This window comes from Danio rerio, chromosome 21 (genome assembly GCF_052040795.2).
Source record: "Danio rerio strain M-AB ecotype USA chromosome 21, GRCz13ab, whole genome shotgun sequence".
Taxonomy (NCBI): domain Eukaryota; kingdom Metazoa; phylum Chordata; class Actinopteri; order Cypriniformes; family Danionidae; genus Danio; species Danio rerio.
This window is the reverse complement of record NC_141041.1, coordinates 14,595,968-14,612,358: the sequence shown is the minus strand read 5'-3', so window position 1 is coordinate 14,612,358 and position 16,391 is coordinate 14,595,968. Positions and strand designations below refer to the sequence as shown.

Below are 16,391 nucleotides of genomic sequence, written 5' to 3'. Positions count from 1 at the left end.
GTTCTAAATGTTCTTCTGGTAAAAAAAAAAATCTAATTTTTATGTCCTGAGGCAGAGTAAATTAACAGCTAATTTTCCATTTTCAAAAACGTATTAAAGGGCTATTACTAAAAGTTAGTCAAAAAAAGAAACAAAATAATGCATTGACAGAAAAGTGCAAGTATTTGAAAAAAAACAGGCCTCTCTCTATAAAACCAATCACAAAGCAAGTCCAAAACCAACAGATTTTGCTGCATACCTCAAACACAAACACTGATTTTCTTGTACATGATGTTTATACTGCAAATGACATGGTTATTGCAATTTCAGTTTTCATTCAGCCTTATCCTTCAGTGATGTTTCTGTTTGTGCTAAACAGACAGTGCTGGTAGAAACCCTGCGGCCTGTTACCTCACTAGATATAAATATCTGATTTATCGCCTACATTTCTATCCGTACTCTCTGAACTCTCAACAACTCTTCACACCTATGCAATATGCAAATGAAAGTGTCACATCTCACACAACATAATAATAATCCTCTTCATTAGATATAACAACAACAAATTAGAGAGAAATCAAGTCAAACAGATGACGACACAAAAACAAAGCACCATCTTTCAGTATCTTTACATAATTTGCATTGTTATCTATCTTTGACAATTGCAGTAAATTTCCAAACACATGTCATTTAGTAACAACTGGGCAGACGGGTAAACTAACCTATCATTTTCCGCTGCAATACAATCCACTCTTCTGACCTAACTTGGAACTAATTTTAACCCAGGCTACTAGGGCTCATATCCCTCTCAGACTAAATAAAATAGTAGAGACAACTGCATTTAGCTTGCTCACAGAACGCCTCTCCATTACAAGAAAAGCAGAGAGGGAAATGTATTTCACAGGTAAACAAAATAAATACTTACTCCATCGATTTAGCAAGCTGTTCATATGCATCATGAGGAGGTGGCGATGGTCAGTTTCCTTTGACTGCGTCTAGATAGAGAGACCACACACCATGAAATACTGACATAACCAATGATACCTAAAGATGAATTACAATCTAACATCAGTTCAGATCGGAAGACAGAAGTGTCAGATGACTAGGCAGCATTTTTTCCATTCTCTACACTTTATTTTTGTAAGGCTAGATCTTGTCTGTACTTATAAAGCATTAAATATCTGTTCTTATAATTTTCTTCTAAAATGAGCATTTTACCTGTGAGCAGGTTTACTGATTTCTCTTTTATGCCAAAGAATATTTTCTTTTCCTGGTCTTCAAAGTGAAATAACTTAATATAAACAAAGGAGGTTAGGAATAATGCTCATTTTCGATAGAAATTTGACATTGCATTTAGATGTTTTTGCATCTGAACTTTTTGTATTCACATACATAAATATATACATGCATAAATACATGCAGCCTTTAGCCTGGGGTGCGGGGGGGGGGGGGGGGGGGGTATGAGGAGGGGCCTGAAAGACCCACCCCCCACTGATAAACTCATTTGTCATATTTTGACTGCTGCCATCTTAAATTGTGAAAATAACCCATCAAAGATGGTTTCCAATGAATGCAAACATTTATTTTTCATATGTCCAACATCAGCTGAGCAATAAAACACAATCTGATGTATGTGAAGTTTATTCTGAATTTTGGACCTTAATCTTGAAAAATAACAATAACAATAAAAAGGTTTAAAGCACCAAACGTCGCCCATGTGAAAGTTAATTTGAATACTAATTAGGCTATTGTAATCCATTAACCTTTTTACCTTTTTTATGAAAGAGACTACAATTGTGAAATTGAAATTGATCAAAATTGTGAAACTCTACAATATTAATATTATTGTTTTATTTTTTAATTTTTCAGATGGCTAAATTCTGCCTGAGGAAAGTTGAATGTACTGGCCAGTTTGTTGTTTGCCCAATAAATGCTAATAAGCAATAATGATTTTTTATTTATTAATTTAAAACTTTAACAGACTCATTTTTTCCCAGTGATATATGATGTAATACATATGTATAATAAAAATAAGTATATATATTTTTGTCATTTTCATATTTCTTTATTCTAAATATTTAGCAAATGTTTTTAGTACCTCAAAAAGTGTGGATATGAGGACCATCCGACAAGCTAATACAGAATTTTTTTTTTTACTTATTGCAGTATTTAAATCTCAAAATCAAATAGAAAATAAGGTGAATAACTGCAAAAGGTTTGCTTTAAAAAAAAAAAAAAGAACCACCTTATTCACCAGGTTAGCTACAGACCTGTATATACATACATACATACATACATACATACATACATACCACACAGTTTAGTGGTATTTTATTAGTATGTTTCAATTTGCTGGAGGCTGTAGTATGCTAATTTACATGATTACTATATTTTAATTCTACAGAAAAATTTTGTCTTGTACTTAAAAATACTACACTATGCAAGACTTAAATATTAAAACAATCTACATTTACATAACATAAATGTGTAAAAAGTTACAAGAATCCAGTAAACAAATGCGCCTAAGCGTAAACACAAACAGTAACGTTGCAGACTCCATAACAGCATCTCTTATTCAAACAAGCTAAAAGAAAGCTAAATGTGTACTTACTAAAGCACCTGCCGTCCTCAAAATCCTCCCTGGCACTTTCCAGTGAAAACGTGCCTCGTAAATTAACGACACAACAAAGTATGAGTCCACACGGTTTGTGTTTGTGTAGGTTTCCGTCGCGAACAGACTCGCGTGGTTCAGTGCGCATTCCCGTTAACAGGCGCGCGAACGTGTTCTGCTGTACACAAGCAGAGAGCGCGCGGAACTCAAGTCCGTTCGACCAGTTGCGATAGAAACCCGTGTAATGAAGCATTCACGCTGATCACGGGCTCCACATACCCGCGCATATACACCAGCGGTGCCTCCCACACGCGACAGACTGACTTCAATTTCCGGGAAAAATATCCCACATTTTGTGGTTATGGCAGGAAGGTACGTTTACAAATACAGTTTTCTGCTTAATTCCTATAAAGGTCTCTCGTCAAATGTAATTTTAAAAATACCCAATATGAAAGCAAAATTAGTCTGATGTCTTAAACTGATGTCTTCACCCCAAAATAAGCATTTTGTTATTAATCCTCACCCTCATGTAGTTCCAGTGCCCTGAGAACTTCGCACATCTTAAGATATTTTATCTAGGCTATATACTTATTTTGATATTTTAGATGAAATCCGAGAGCTCTCTGACCCTCCGTAGATAAGGAACCAAATATATTGTCAAATTCATTAATTAATTAAAAAAAAAAAATTGCCACGGCGGAATGAACCGCTAACTTATCCAGTAATCCAGCATATGTTTTACGCAGTGGACGCACTTCCAGCTGCAATCCATCACTGTGAAACACCCAAACATTCTCATTCACACATACACTACAGACAATTTAGCTTACCCAATTTACCTGTACACCATGGTCTTTTGCACCAAAAACAAACTTTAAAACTGGTTGGTGGTGCATAACGAACCCTTTCCACACAATTGTTTAACAGTCATACGCATCTTAAATCTTTTAAAGTTTTTATTATTTTGATGATTTAACACAGGGGTCACCAAACTTGTTCCTGGAGGGCCGGTGTCCTGCAGATTTTAGCTCCAACCCTAATCACACACACCTGATCAAGCTAATCAAGGTCTTACTTGGTATAGTTGAAACACCCAGGCAGGTGTGTTGAGGCAAGTTGGAGCTAAACCCTAAAGGGACACCGGCCCTCCTGGACCGAGATTGGTGACCCCTGATTTAACACCTCTTGAAGTGATTATTTGAAAAATCATTTTATGGTCAGAATTAGCTTTCACTTTTGCATGTTTACTCCGGTATTGTCATGCCCTACAATAGACTCATTGGTCCAACCTCAGCACAACTAAATTCACAATAACCAAGAAGTAGGTAGCACGTTGTTATTGTTAATGTAACTAACTAATGTAACTACTTTATTTATCTATTTATTTACTTTGACTCCGTGTTGTGTTATTATGAGAGCAGATTTTTTCAACACATTTCTAAACCTAAAAGTTTTAATAACTCATTTCTAATAACTGATTTATTTTATGTTCGCCATGATGACAGTAAATAATATTAGACTAGATATTTTTCAAGACACTTCTATACAGCTTAGTGACATTTAAAGACTTGACTAGGTAATTAGTTTAACTAGGCAGGTTAGCGTGATTAGGCAAGTTGTTATATACGTGGTTTGTTCTATAGACAATCAAAAAAGAAAATAGCTTAAAGGGGCTATTAATATTGACCTTAAAATGTTTTTTTAAAAATTATACACTGTTTTTACTCTAGCCAAAATAAAACAAGTAAGATTTTCTCCAGAAGAAAAAATATTATCAGACATACTGTGAAAATTACCTGCTCTGTTAAACATAATTTGGGATATAATTAAAAAATAAAATACAATTCAATGGGGGCTAATAAATCTGACTTCAACTGTGTATATGTAATTACTTTTTCTTTTCTTTTTTCATTTTTGGATGGGTGGGGTTAAATGTTTATAAGTGTTTAAAAGAAAAAAAAGAAGAAATTGGACATTTGTATACAATGAATGCTATTCTCTCGTGTTCAATAAAAAATGTTTACAAAAAATATATATTTTTTTTAATATTTAGATTTTTTTAAACATTTATGTGTACAGTATTTATCTATGCAATAAAGAGGGGCACGCTTAGTGATTTGGGGGCCCTAAGCAAGGTATGGGGCCCTGGCATTAAAACTCAAAACTCTCTTTTTCTATCGATAAGTTAATTAGCCATATTTGTGATTAGATTTAAATATTAGCATGTGCAGAATGAAAGGAACATTCCATCATTATTTTTATTACATATAATTATTAAAATTATATTATTAAATTGTTTTCTTTGCATTGGTCGGGGTCCTAAGGGGCGGCTTACCTCGCTTATTGGTTTAATCCACCCCTGATGTTATATCATCCTTGCATCAAATTACTAAAACAACAAATTAGGTTTGTCTTTTATCATTTCAGCAAATAGGATTGTAAAAATATTTGTTGTATTCGACGACTGTTGTAAAACCCAGATATGTAAAATGGGTCCATAGTTTTGGTGACATTTGCTTGTCACACTTAACAGACACTTAAACTTAGTGCTAACTAAAATATCATTAAAAAGTCACAGCCTACCTGATAGTTGTTACTCCCTTTATGATCACAGGGTGGGTGGCCAGGGTAGGTCTGGTCCACCTAATAAGGAGCTTGGTCCACCCAGGCCCCGTACCGGAACAAAATATTAGCAATATGATTTGTAACTGAAAAATCATCATGAAATGTGACCATGATGTGTTCTTTAAATACATTCTCCATGCTAGTCAGGATTATTTACAATCTTCATTAAAATCTTGCATTTTAAGCAATTTAAAACCATTCAAGCAGCATTTGATGAAAAAATAACTTAATTCTGCATATCACACTGATTTCTGTTCCAACACCCACAGCATCTAAAAAAAAAAAAAGAAAGTAAAATGGAAAGTCTTGAGAAAAGCAACCAGTTAGCAGAGTAGGATAATCAGACGCACCCCTGCCATAAAATGCAGCACCTCAGGAATATGTACATATTTTTAATAAGAGTTATGACAATAATGAGAGTGACCGAGGTGAGTTTCATGAATAGAACCCTTCCATACAGTACATATATAATAAATAAATTAATAGATTCACTTTAAATACACATTTTCCATGTAAAAGTTTGTTTAAAACCCACTAAAAAAGCCTAATTTTAAAATCAGGCTCATTACATCAGTCACACACTACAGGTAATATTTTATTTTACATTTATTTGTAAACCTAGTGAGTGTTAAAATGCATTTTACTTCTTGTTCTTGCATTATCAATCAAATTAATAATCATATAATGTTTTAATCAATTATAGCCTTTGATTTTTTCATCAGTGTAGATTGAGAATGCTAATGAAGGGGTACAAAAGGGGTGCATTTCACGGCACAACATCTGTTGTATTTGAACTGCCTGCTCTGACAAATTTTAATTGATATTAATAATAATTCCTTACATTTATATGGCACATTTCTAGACACTCAAAGCGCTTTACACATTTTTGGGGGGAATCTCCTCTTCCACCACGATAATTTGACCACATTTTGACTGCTTTAAATAATGGTTTACACTACACAGAATGGTACAGTAGGTTTACAAATATATATATATATATATATATATATATATATATATATATATATATATATATATATATATATATATATATATATATATATATATATATCAAACAAACATAATCCTGTTGCACTGCTACACTTGATTTTGGGATTTATTGTAAATAAAAACAAGAAAACATGTTAAATGAGAATCTGAAATATTTTATGGCATACTTTAAAAAAACAAGATGATTCAGTGTTCAAAAATGTTTTATTTTGTTTATGTTTTTAATAAATTGGTCTTAATTTTTTTCTGACCCACCTAATGTCACTTGGCCCACCTTACATTCCAAATCTGGTGCTGGGCCTGATGTAGACAGCACACAAATCTCCATCAAGTGGACCAAATGGACCAATATCTCAAGGAAATGTTTCCAGCACCTTGTTGAATCTGTGTTGAAAATAATTTAAGCAGTTTTGAAGGAAAAGGGGGGTCTGACAAGACACTAGCAAGGTGTTTCCATGTTTGTAAAACTGTCCTCTACCGCCCTCTAATGACTAAAAATAGAAATTGCAGATATTTACTCACTCACGTCATCCCAAACCTTCACGATTGTACTGTGGGCAAAACGAAATTAATTTGTCGGTGAACCAATCAAAGTAAACACTATTACTATTACTGTTAGTTATTGTAAGACTACCACACTCAAACAGAGCAAAAAAAAATGTGATTAAAAACATCAGAAATTCACATAATAATATTGCAGATAGATTTGAGGTTTTTTTTAAAGAGCCCCTATTATAGGTTTTTGAAAATGAACTTACATGCAATGAATAACAATAACACAGCACTAAGTGAATGTAAACATCCAGCTGGCGTTTATATCTGAAAGTGTACTGTGTGTAAAACTATTGATTCTTTTTTAGCCAAATAGTCAACTCAGAGTCGAATAAATGGATCGTGTTGGGTTCAGATCTTTTGCCTAAATGCATCAACGTCGACACGGTGCATTACCAAATATGTAGTACCGATTCCGGAAAAACGTGAACGCGCCTTACCCTTCAGACACTAGCGAGACAGGATACTGATCATGACACGAAGATGACGATAACCTACAATTGGAGATTCAGCTGTGGCAAATAAACAATTAAAGTTAATTTTCACAACAATACCACAGTATAGCCGACCTAGTGCTGTGTTTGTTCCTGTCATTTTTCTGATGATTGATACAATAACCTACACCTTGCCAACCGTTCGCTATTGAAGGAACACCAGAGACTATGCTGGTGTTTAACTGCATTGCTTAATTGCACTTCTGTATTGGGTGCTCACATTCTCGCTACTTCATAACAGTGGTGGGCGTTTGTTTCCATCTCGTGCTGAACCCAGTCGACCAATCACAACAGACTGAGTCATCGGACCAATCACAGCAGATTAGCCTAACGCAAAGGAGGGGTTTGGGAACAAATGAATAGCTGAACAAATCATATGGGAGTCGTTGGGATAATTAGGTAAAAATAAATGCATATTATAAGACAATGAAAGTGTTTTTTGACCTTGCACCAGCCTGTTGTTGGAGACCCCCAAAACTAATTAATGACCTTTTATAATACAAAATAAGGGCATTTTAACCATGTCATTCACTACTGTTAATAATGAAACATAAATAAAACCAAAGTAAAGGCAACTTTAATTTATTTAAATAATCAACTGGATACAATATATACTATATATATAATGATCAGCAATGAGATGCATTAAAGAGCTCAACCATGCTTCGAAAACATGCCGAATGAAACCGTGTGACCATGACAGCATGCATTAATGTAACATCCCTGTAAACAGCCCTCAAAACGCAGTCGCTTGTGTGACAGGGATGCAAACATTTACCATAGCCCTTCAAGAAAATACTGGGCAGATACAGTGAAGAGTGATTTCAAGAGGTTATAAATATACAGTACAGCATAAACACCTCTACAATCAATCTATACCATTCGCAAAGTCAGTCTTGGAGAAAGTGGCTGTACATAGGAAACGCTTATAATAATAAAACAGAAGTCTTAGATCTGAGCTGGTGAATCTTTTGTGTAATTTCGATTGTACAGAGGCCTCGTTTGACGTTTTTAATACACGTGCTAGGGCTGCATAATATATCGCTTGAGCAACGATATAGCAATGTGCGCATCTGCAATAGTCACACATTGAATAAAGATGACCAGAATCCACAGGTGAAAGCACATAAGATTTGTGGAGACATTGCAGAATTTAACCATTATAGAGTGAAAGTTTAAAATCTCCATGTGCTTTTAAGGCCTATGTGAACATTTTAAGAGTTTGAAGTATTTTAAGAGAACATAAAGAGCATAAAAATGTTTTAAAAAATTATATTTATCAAATTATTACCATGAAGAAGACTATGCAATGCTCTTTTACATTTGATTATTCAATTTCTGTACCCGAATACTGTCAGACACTCCCCAGAAAGTGCTGTTTGTTTCACTTTGACATTTGCTCCATTGTGTTTATTTAAATAAATAATCAATTATGTATCTAATAAATCACATGAAATATATTTATATTTCATTCCCATACAAATCATCCCAATCAATTTGAAATAATAAGTTTTCAAATAAAGCCGTTTAAGTCACCTGGTGAAATTGTATTTATATCGCAGTGTACACTTACCGGCCACTTTATTAGGTACACCTTACTAGTAACGGGTTGGATCTATAGTTGGATCCCAAAGGTGCTGTATTGGACTGAGATCTGGTGACTGTGAAGGCCATTTGAGTACAGTGAACTCATTGTCATGTTCAAGAAGCCAGTCTGAGATGATTCGTGCTTTATGAAATGTGATTGGCCGATTGGAAATTTGCATTAATGAGCAGTTGGAAAGGTGTACCTAATAAAAGTGGCTGGGAAGTGTATTTTCCAATATCATGCAGCCCTAACACATGCATTGAATTTTTAATCAGCTAAACATTCTAATGTGCAAAGATAAAATCCCTTATAGATCTTTCCTATTTTCTATAAACAAACAAAAAAATCTGCTTCTTAATATATTATTTAAAGGTCATCAAAATCTTAAAAACATCCACATTTATAGTGATATGTATATATAACCAGCTTTGTTTTTTCCCCCCCAGCGCACATGCATATTTAAGTCAATATTACACGTTTCCTTCAATAGTCGACATCCAATAGAACAAACACAAGAGACTGACCGACTGATTTACACAGTCCAGAACTGCACCACGATGTGAGATTTCTTATGCATAGTAATAGTACCTACACAAAAGATGAAAATAAACCTCTAAAGGAGAGAGAAAGAGAAAAAAATACACAAGTACTATAAAATACAGCAGTTCAACATGCAGGGAAAAAACAAAGAGTGGTTTGAATAAGAAAAAAAAGAGCTGATTTTAGTTAACAAGGTAAACCGACAACATACATTCAACCTACTTGTGCAGAAAAAGACTCCCCTGATACGTGGAAGCATGAGCTATAAATTTCAGTGGTGGAAAAAGCACCGTCACTCTTGACATTTGGAAATCTACGGCTAAATAGAGCAAACAAAATGAAACGATCATAGAAAAATAGTCAACACGGGAGATACACGACAGTAGTGCACATTGAGAAAATCTCAACAGGGCTTTGGACTATTTTTGCCAACTTTAAAACTGAGCTTAAGCGAGTTACTCTATTAGCTTATCTAAAATCTCCAATTCTACTTTATCTACAATTCTACCATACCCCCACCCCAAAAATTTTTTAACATAGGCTCATTCTGAAAACATAGCCCTAATATACATTTCTGGAGATTGCGAATTATGTAGCCAGAAATATACGAATGGCTGCATTTCGTCTTTAAAATGAACGCTCGAGATGGTATGACATTATTTCTTATCGCGCTTACCAGCTGACTGCTTACCTCCGTATGAATGGATTTTCTGCTTTTACCAGTTTGTCCAGAAGCTCACCATGTACGTTAGCAAACTTGAGACACAGAGAGGAGTCGACCACGATGACGATGTTCGAGTCTGGCAAAAAAAACGGTTCCAGAAAGCAGGTAAGACAAAAACAAAAGACAAAAATTTAAATAAACAATTAAATAACAAGGTCAGAATGAGGTAAAATCTGAAAAATGTGATAAAAAGTCGAGGGCTTTTCTTTTTCTGGTTTGCTTTTGAAAACACTATCGGTTGGGTTTAGAGAAGTGAGTGGGTGATCCAATCGGTGCTTTTGAAAACACTATTGGTTGGGTTTAGGAAAGTAAGAGGGTGGGTCAGTCAGTCGACAGCGGCTTCTGGTGGTTTTATGCAAGAACAGCAGGCACAAATAGCACTTGCGAGAGAAATTTAGGATCTGAAAAAATGTACACAGTGGCCTCTGGTGGATTTACGAAAACAAAAACTGCAAAAAAAACATACCTCCCGGGACGTATTTGGCACTCTCCAGAAATGTATATAGCGGTACATTTTTGTAATGAGCCTGGGTTGCAAAAACTATGAACTGATGAAGACCTATGCTACAGTTATATGAGTATGAAAATGTAAGGCATACATTTGTGTCGAAAAAACAGACGAAATGTTGATTCCTTAAGTGAAAAGTCATGCATAGATCGCACAGAGTTATTGTATTTCTGCAAAAACGTTAGAGTATGCGTCTGATATAGAAATGGTAAAGTTGGAAATGCACGTTACATTGCATTTTGGTACTTCTACACAGGAAAAGGAAGTGAAATAACTGTTACCGTCATGATTAAAAGGATCATGTTATGTACAATGAGAAGAACGGTCACAACTATGGCATTTCCTAAAGGTTATTTGTGCCCTACATAAATAACTATGTATATATCATACCTGATAAAAGTCTTGTTGTAACAACAAATAACTTGACTTTTAGTTGATCATTTGGTATCAGTCAGAAGTGGTTTATATGAAAGCCAAAGACCTCTAGAAAACACTTATTTTACCAAAATAAAATAGGATCATGCCCTGAATGTATTTTTTTATTTATTTTTTTTAGCTTTGACGACTGCATCTATACATCTCTGTGATGACTTAAATCACTTATTAATAAAGTCATCTGGAACGGCAAAGAAAGCGTTCTTGCAGGACTCCCAGAGTTCATCAAGATTCTTTGGATTCATCTTCAATGCCTCCTCCTTCATCTTACCCCAGACAAGCTCAATAATGTTCATGTCTGGGGACTGGGCTGGCCAATCCTGTAGCACCTTAACCTTCTTTGCTTTCAGGAACTTTGATGTGGAAGCTGATGTATGAGAAGGAGCGCTATGGTTTGTAATGTAATGGGCAGCACAAATGTCGTGATACCTCAGGCTGTTGATGTTGCCATTCACTCTGCAGATCTCTCACACACCCCCATAATGAATGTAACCCCAAACCATGATTTTTCCTTCACCAAACTTGACTGATTTCCATGAGAGTCTTGGGTCCATGCGGGTTCCAATAGGTCTTCTGCAGTATTTGTGATGATTTGATTGCAGTTTAACAGATGATTCATCGGAAAACTTTACCTTCTGCCACTTTTCCAAATAATCATCTAGAAGTCAAGTTATTATTTGTTGCTCTTACAACTAGGATTGATGACAAGACTTTTGTCAGGTAGTGTGTGTCTACATGCTATGAACATAATTCTTGCATCTCTTGGAATTGGGCTTTGTTATGGTTGAAATAATAATAATTATTATTAAAAAAGGAAGTCAATGAGATAGTTTCCAGGCGTGCTCCTGTTCACTATCTACAGCGCAACAGACATTATATGACACAAACAAAGCTGTGTGAGTTGATATACAACAAACACACACATATACAAACATATCTGTATTTTCCCTAATCGCATCCTGAATTGTCTCCTTGCTATATTTATACACGTTTTCAGACTTCACTGAAGAAAATGTAAAGGATTCAAATCTAATCTGTCATTTGATGTATATATTTCTACATAAATCTGATAAAAACAAACTTGGCTTTTTGAGAAGGTTTTCAAGTTGAATGTCAGAGCAGTTAATTAAGAGCCTTTTATTGTTTGACTAATTGAATCATATATTGTTTGTATATATATAGCTATGTAAAAAGTCTATCTGAGACCAACTGAAAGTTCTCATTTGCTCTGGATTTCTCTGATTTATTAGGTATTTGTGTAAAATGTTACTATTAGGGATGCTCCGATCAATCGGCCGAAGATCGGTATCGGCCGATAATCACATTTAATCGATACTCACCAATCTGGGCGACCTCATGAACCGATTACAGGTGTTTGTTTAGGAGTTTACAAGCAGAGAAAGACGCATGTGAGCTCACGTATATCATACATAGCCAACAGTAGCCACAACACCTGAAGTAAATGATGTGTGGAGGCAAGAACAATCGATTCGCTCCCATCACAACAGCTAAAATATATACAGATGCGGTGTGACCTCTGTTTCTACAATCTATTTTCGCAACTCGCATAAGTGATGGTCTCTTTACTATAAGTTCAACCATTGTATTTACCGTGTTTTGAGCTGCAGTGACACGAGCGATTGTTTGTAATTTTTCTAACCAATTTTTATATCTGTGCAATAATGTTTTCTGGCCATTTGTTCACATCTAAATAGTAAAAAGAGATGTGTTTAAGTGATTATATGCAACATCCTTAATTTGTTCTCTCAGGTAAGGTGGGATCACCACTTAAGTATCATACTTAAAGGGAAAATGTGCTTAATGAATTATGAAGCTTGAAGCATTAGAATCGATACTCCGTATCAGCCGGTAACCATGACAAGGAATCGGCACTCGGTATCAGCTGGAACAATCCTGATTAGTTACTACTCTATGAGTATTATTTTATAAAAGTCTGATTACATTTCATTTAGGCTTGCACAATTATTCTTTTTAGCATCAATCACGCAATGTGTGTATCCACAATTAGTCATGTTAATTTATGTTTGATTGTTACATTTTTGTATTTGCATATTGTTTGATTCCACAGATAACCATAAAGAACTGTTCCAAATGGCTCTGTCGTATGATTGTAGTTTATTATATTTTAATTTATTCTATTTTATACAGTGCATATGGCAGGGGCCGCTTGCGGCTCTTTCACTGCTCTTGTGCGGCTCAACCTCTCGCGCGATTTAACATACATTAACCAATTGACTAACGCCCCATTCACAAGGGGCTTCAGCGTCTCTTTCACTGCTCTTGTGCGGCTCAACCTCATAAGCATATGCCATGCATAAACATATGCCATATGCACTGCATAGAAAAAGACTTGATCACCCAAGTTGATCCAAAATATTGAAATCGGTTTTAAATAGAGCTATGGGCCAAAAATGGGCCAAACAGTGTCATTTAGAGAAAAAAAAAAATGTTTTGATTTATTAAGAGTGAAAATCAGGGTTATTCCACCTAATTTTGATTTCCTAAATTATATTGTTACTTTAGGCACCAATTTTTCTATTGCAGAATTACAGAATAAAACAATTAATTTTGACTCAAATTTATATCTATAAATCATAAATCCAGAGAAACTGAGAATATTTCATTTTCAATCAAAATAAATAAATGAATGAATTAAACAAACATTAAAGCTACTTTTTGTTCTATGAGTGGTAGACAAGGCTAAGAAATTATACATTTGTGCTAAAAATCTATTACTATAAAAACCTGAAGATTATTAAATTAACTATTAAATGCAATTTACTTTTAATTTATGTCTTTATTTTATGCATATATGTACTTTACTACCTAAATTAGATTTTTTTTAGATGATTACGACATTAAGAATGAAAAATGTAAGCAATATTTCTTTCTATTTTACTGAAACAATACTGCAATTTTGCAGCATGTCTCTCTCCCTAAACTCTCAAAGAAATTTTCATGATGTTATTCTCCATAATTTGGCGCCCCCTAGCTGAAGTAGAGGAGTAAAGCGAAGTCTCCATGCTGGAGACCAGAGTAGAAACACTTGCACACAGGAAAAAACAGGTCCTGAGAGACAGCAGAGACCTGGGCGGACAGAAACAGTGCATGCTGCCGTGGACTGTACAAACACATGCATGAGTGACTTCACATCCCAGCCCCAGGTCCAAATCCTGGCCTTCCTGAAGCCAAAATGGCCCCAATCCCAGCGCCAATCCCCTGAACAAGACGCCCACAACTATCAGGACAGAACTTCATCCTCGCCCACGAAGGGCAGGTCCACGCTTCGCATGCCCTCCTCGCTCTCTTGTTTCCTAGGAAACAGACAAATGCGGAGGTTTAAATAAGCGCACATGCCAGCCGTGCCAACCTGTCTATGGCAATGCAGACAAATGCAATTGTTAAGTGTGGCTTTAATTGTTAGGAAATTAAGTACATGGTATGGCATCAGTCATATGCTCGGGTCGCAAGGAGGCAGGGGCACCGGGAAGAGTTTTTAATGCAAGATTGGGCCTCCTTTTTACAGATCAATGTGTTTTGTTCTTTCTTTTTTTTTGCCGTTTAAAGGCAAATGCTATCCAGGTAAATCGGGTAAAAAATGAATAGTGTTCAGCATACTTGAACTGTTGATTGAATACATTAAGAACTACAGACTTTTGGTGTGTATTGCAAGTTTCTAAAATGTTATGTTTAAGTATTTGAACATTATTTCATTAAATATGTGCTACTTTGAAATGCTTTCTGGCATAATTAATTGGATTAAGTCAGGTTTAAAATGACTTGTTTTCTTTTTTGACATGTTAGAGTTCAAGGTTTTTAAAAAAAGGGGTTTTGAGGATCTCTTTTGATTACTTCATTGATCCAAAAATATTGTAGACAGCCAGGATAGATAAAAACAATTTTTCTTTTTATGAATAAAACACGGATATATCTTTCTGTCAAAGACTTCGGAACAGATATGAATAAAACTATGAAGTTTGGTGTCTATACTATAAAACAGCCATTAAAATATGTAGGCAAGGCACTTTTATTTTAAGTGTTTTTTACTCTAATGGAAAGAAATTGTACTTTGAAGGTTTCTTTTGTCACACTTTTTAATTTGTTCCTGTAAATTTCAATAACAGCACTTTTTTTTATCTGTTTTCTCAAAAATTATTTTTCATTCATAAATTACCCCTTCAGAAGCACTTACACCTTACACCAGGGGTCTCAAACTCAATTTACCTGGGGGCCGCAGGAAGTCTGGGTGAGGCTGGGCCGCATAAAGGATTTCACAAAAAAAAAGTCCTCAAATGTCATTATTAACAGTTTTAATTATTTCTTCTGAACATGAAGTCTTCTGAACGTTAATAGAACATTGAGTGAAGATTATGAACAGTTCTTCTGAACATGGCATCTTTTGCCTACTTCTTGATGCCAGAGACTTGACAGCGCTTCTTCTCACAAATCTGAACCACATTTGGCTTTAGAGCGGAAGCAGTTGAGACCCTCAGTATGGCTTGAAGATGATCATCATTAAGTCTTGACCTGTATTTTGACTTATTGAAGTCCTAGGGAAAAAAGTGGGAGAACTCACTCAAAACTTCCATTCCCTCACCTAAAAAAAGGCGTATATATGTATAAATAAAACACCCCCACCCCACTCCAGTCACATCAGTCTGTACCAGTCTGTATCTACCTATAATATCAATATATATAAGATGCAGGGCAGGCACGTGCACACATAGGGCTCAACCTGTGCAGAGCACATGCCCTTTTTAGTCTTGCATAGAAAGTGCCCTTCCAAAATGATCAAAAGTGCCCCCGCGACGCGACACACCCTCGGTCCCGCCCTTCAGTAGGCGTGCGATAACACCGCTCTTGAGTACTGCGTGACAACACAGCTGATCAGAACGCGCGCGACAACGCGCATTGAGTGACAAGCGCGCTGTGTACGGATAGAATCAGCGGAGCGGGGAGCGCTCTCTCTCAAAATATTACACTGAGGGCCGCAAATGGCCCGCGGGCCGCGAGTTTGAGACCCCTGCCTTACACCTTTATTAATATTAGGTATGTCCCGATCAGGTTTTTTTGCCCCCTTGTCCAAGTCATTTGATTTTTGATATCTACCGATAACGAAACCTGATCCGATACTTCTATTATACATTTTCAAATCAAGATTCTCCGTGCTCTATAAGCATAAGAAATCCAGGGTTCTCAACAAAGGTGAATGGCAGGTCACTCATTGCAATAATTGTACTCTCTTGGGAGTGATGAACTGTGCCTTTGCGCTTTAAGCATGATCGTGCCTGATTTCTGATAAC

At 35.6% G+C, this 16,391-nt stretch overlaps 2 protein-coding genes across 29 annotated transcripts in view; both read right to left on the bottom strand.

Moving 5' to 3' along the window:
- Nucleotides 1-7,577, bottom strand: part of zgc:113162 — a 49,231-nt gene extending 41,654 nt beyond the window's left edge. For 2 of the 26 annotated variants that reach the window (XR_015519599.1, XR_015519596.1), the window contains exons 1-2: nt 2,591-2,917; nt 905-974 (exon numbers count right to left, since the gene is read on the bottom strand). Coding sequence is in view for 21 of the 26 variants with exons in the window: in XM_087299771.1 (XP_087155897.1) it covers nt 905-974; nt 6,501-6,554 (124 nt within the window). In the remaining 5 variants the exon portion in view is untranslated. 26 annotated transcript variants of the gene reach the window in all.
- Nucleotides 7,578-7,838: 261 nt separating this feature from the next.
- Nucleotides 7,839-16,391, bottom strand: part of camkk2 (calcium/calmodulin-dependent protein kinase kinase 2) — a 74,539-nt gene continuing 65,986 nt past the window's right edge. For 2 of the 3 annotated variants that reach the window (XM_087300899.1, XM_087300902.1), the window contains one exon: nt 9,978-14,402. In XM_087300899.1, coding sequence (XP_087157025.1) covers nt 14,330-14,402 — 73 coding nt within the window. In that variant the 3' untranslated portion in view covers nt 9,978-14,329. Of the gene's footprint in view, nt 14,403-16,391 lie in introns of all 3 variants that reach the window. The other variant, XM_087300901.1, reaches the window with a different exon arrangement.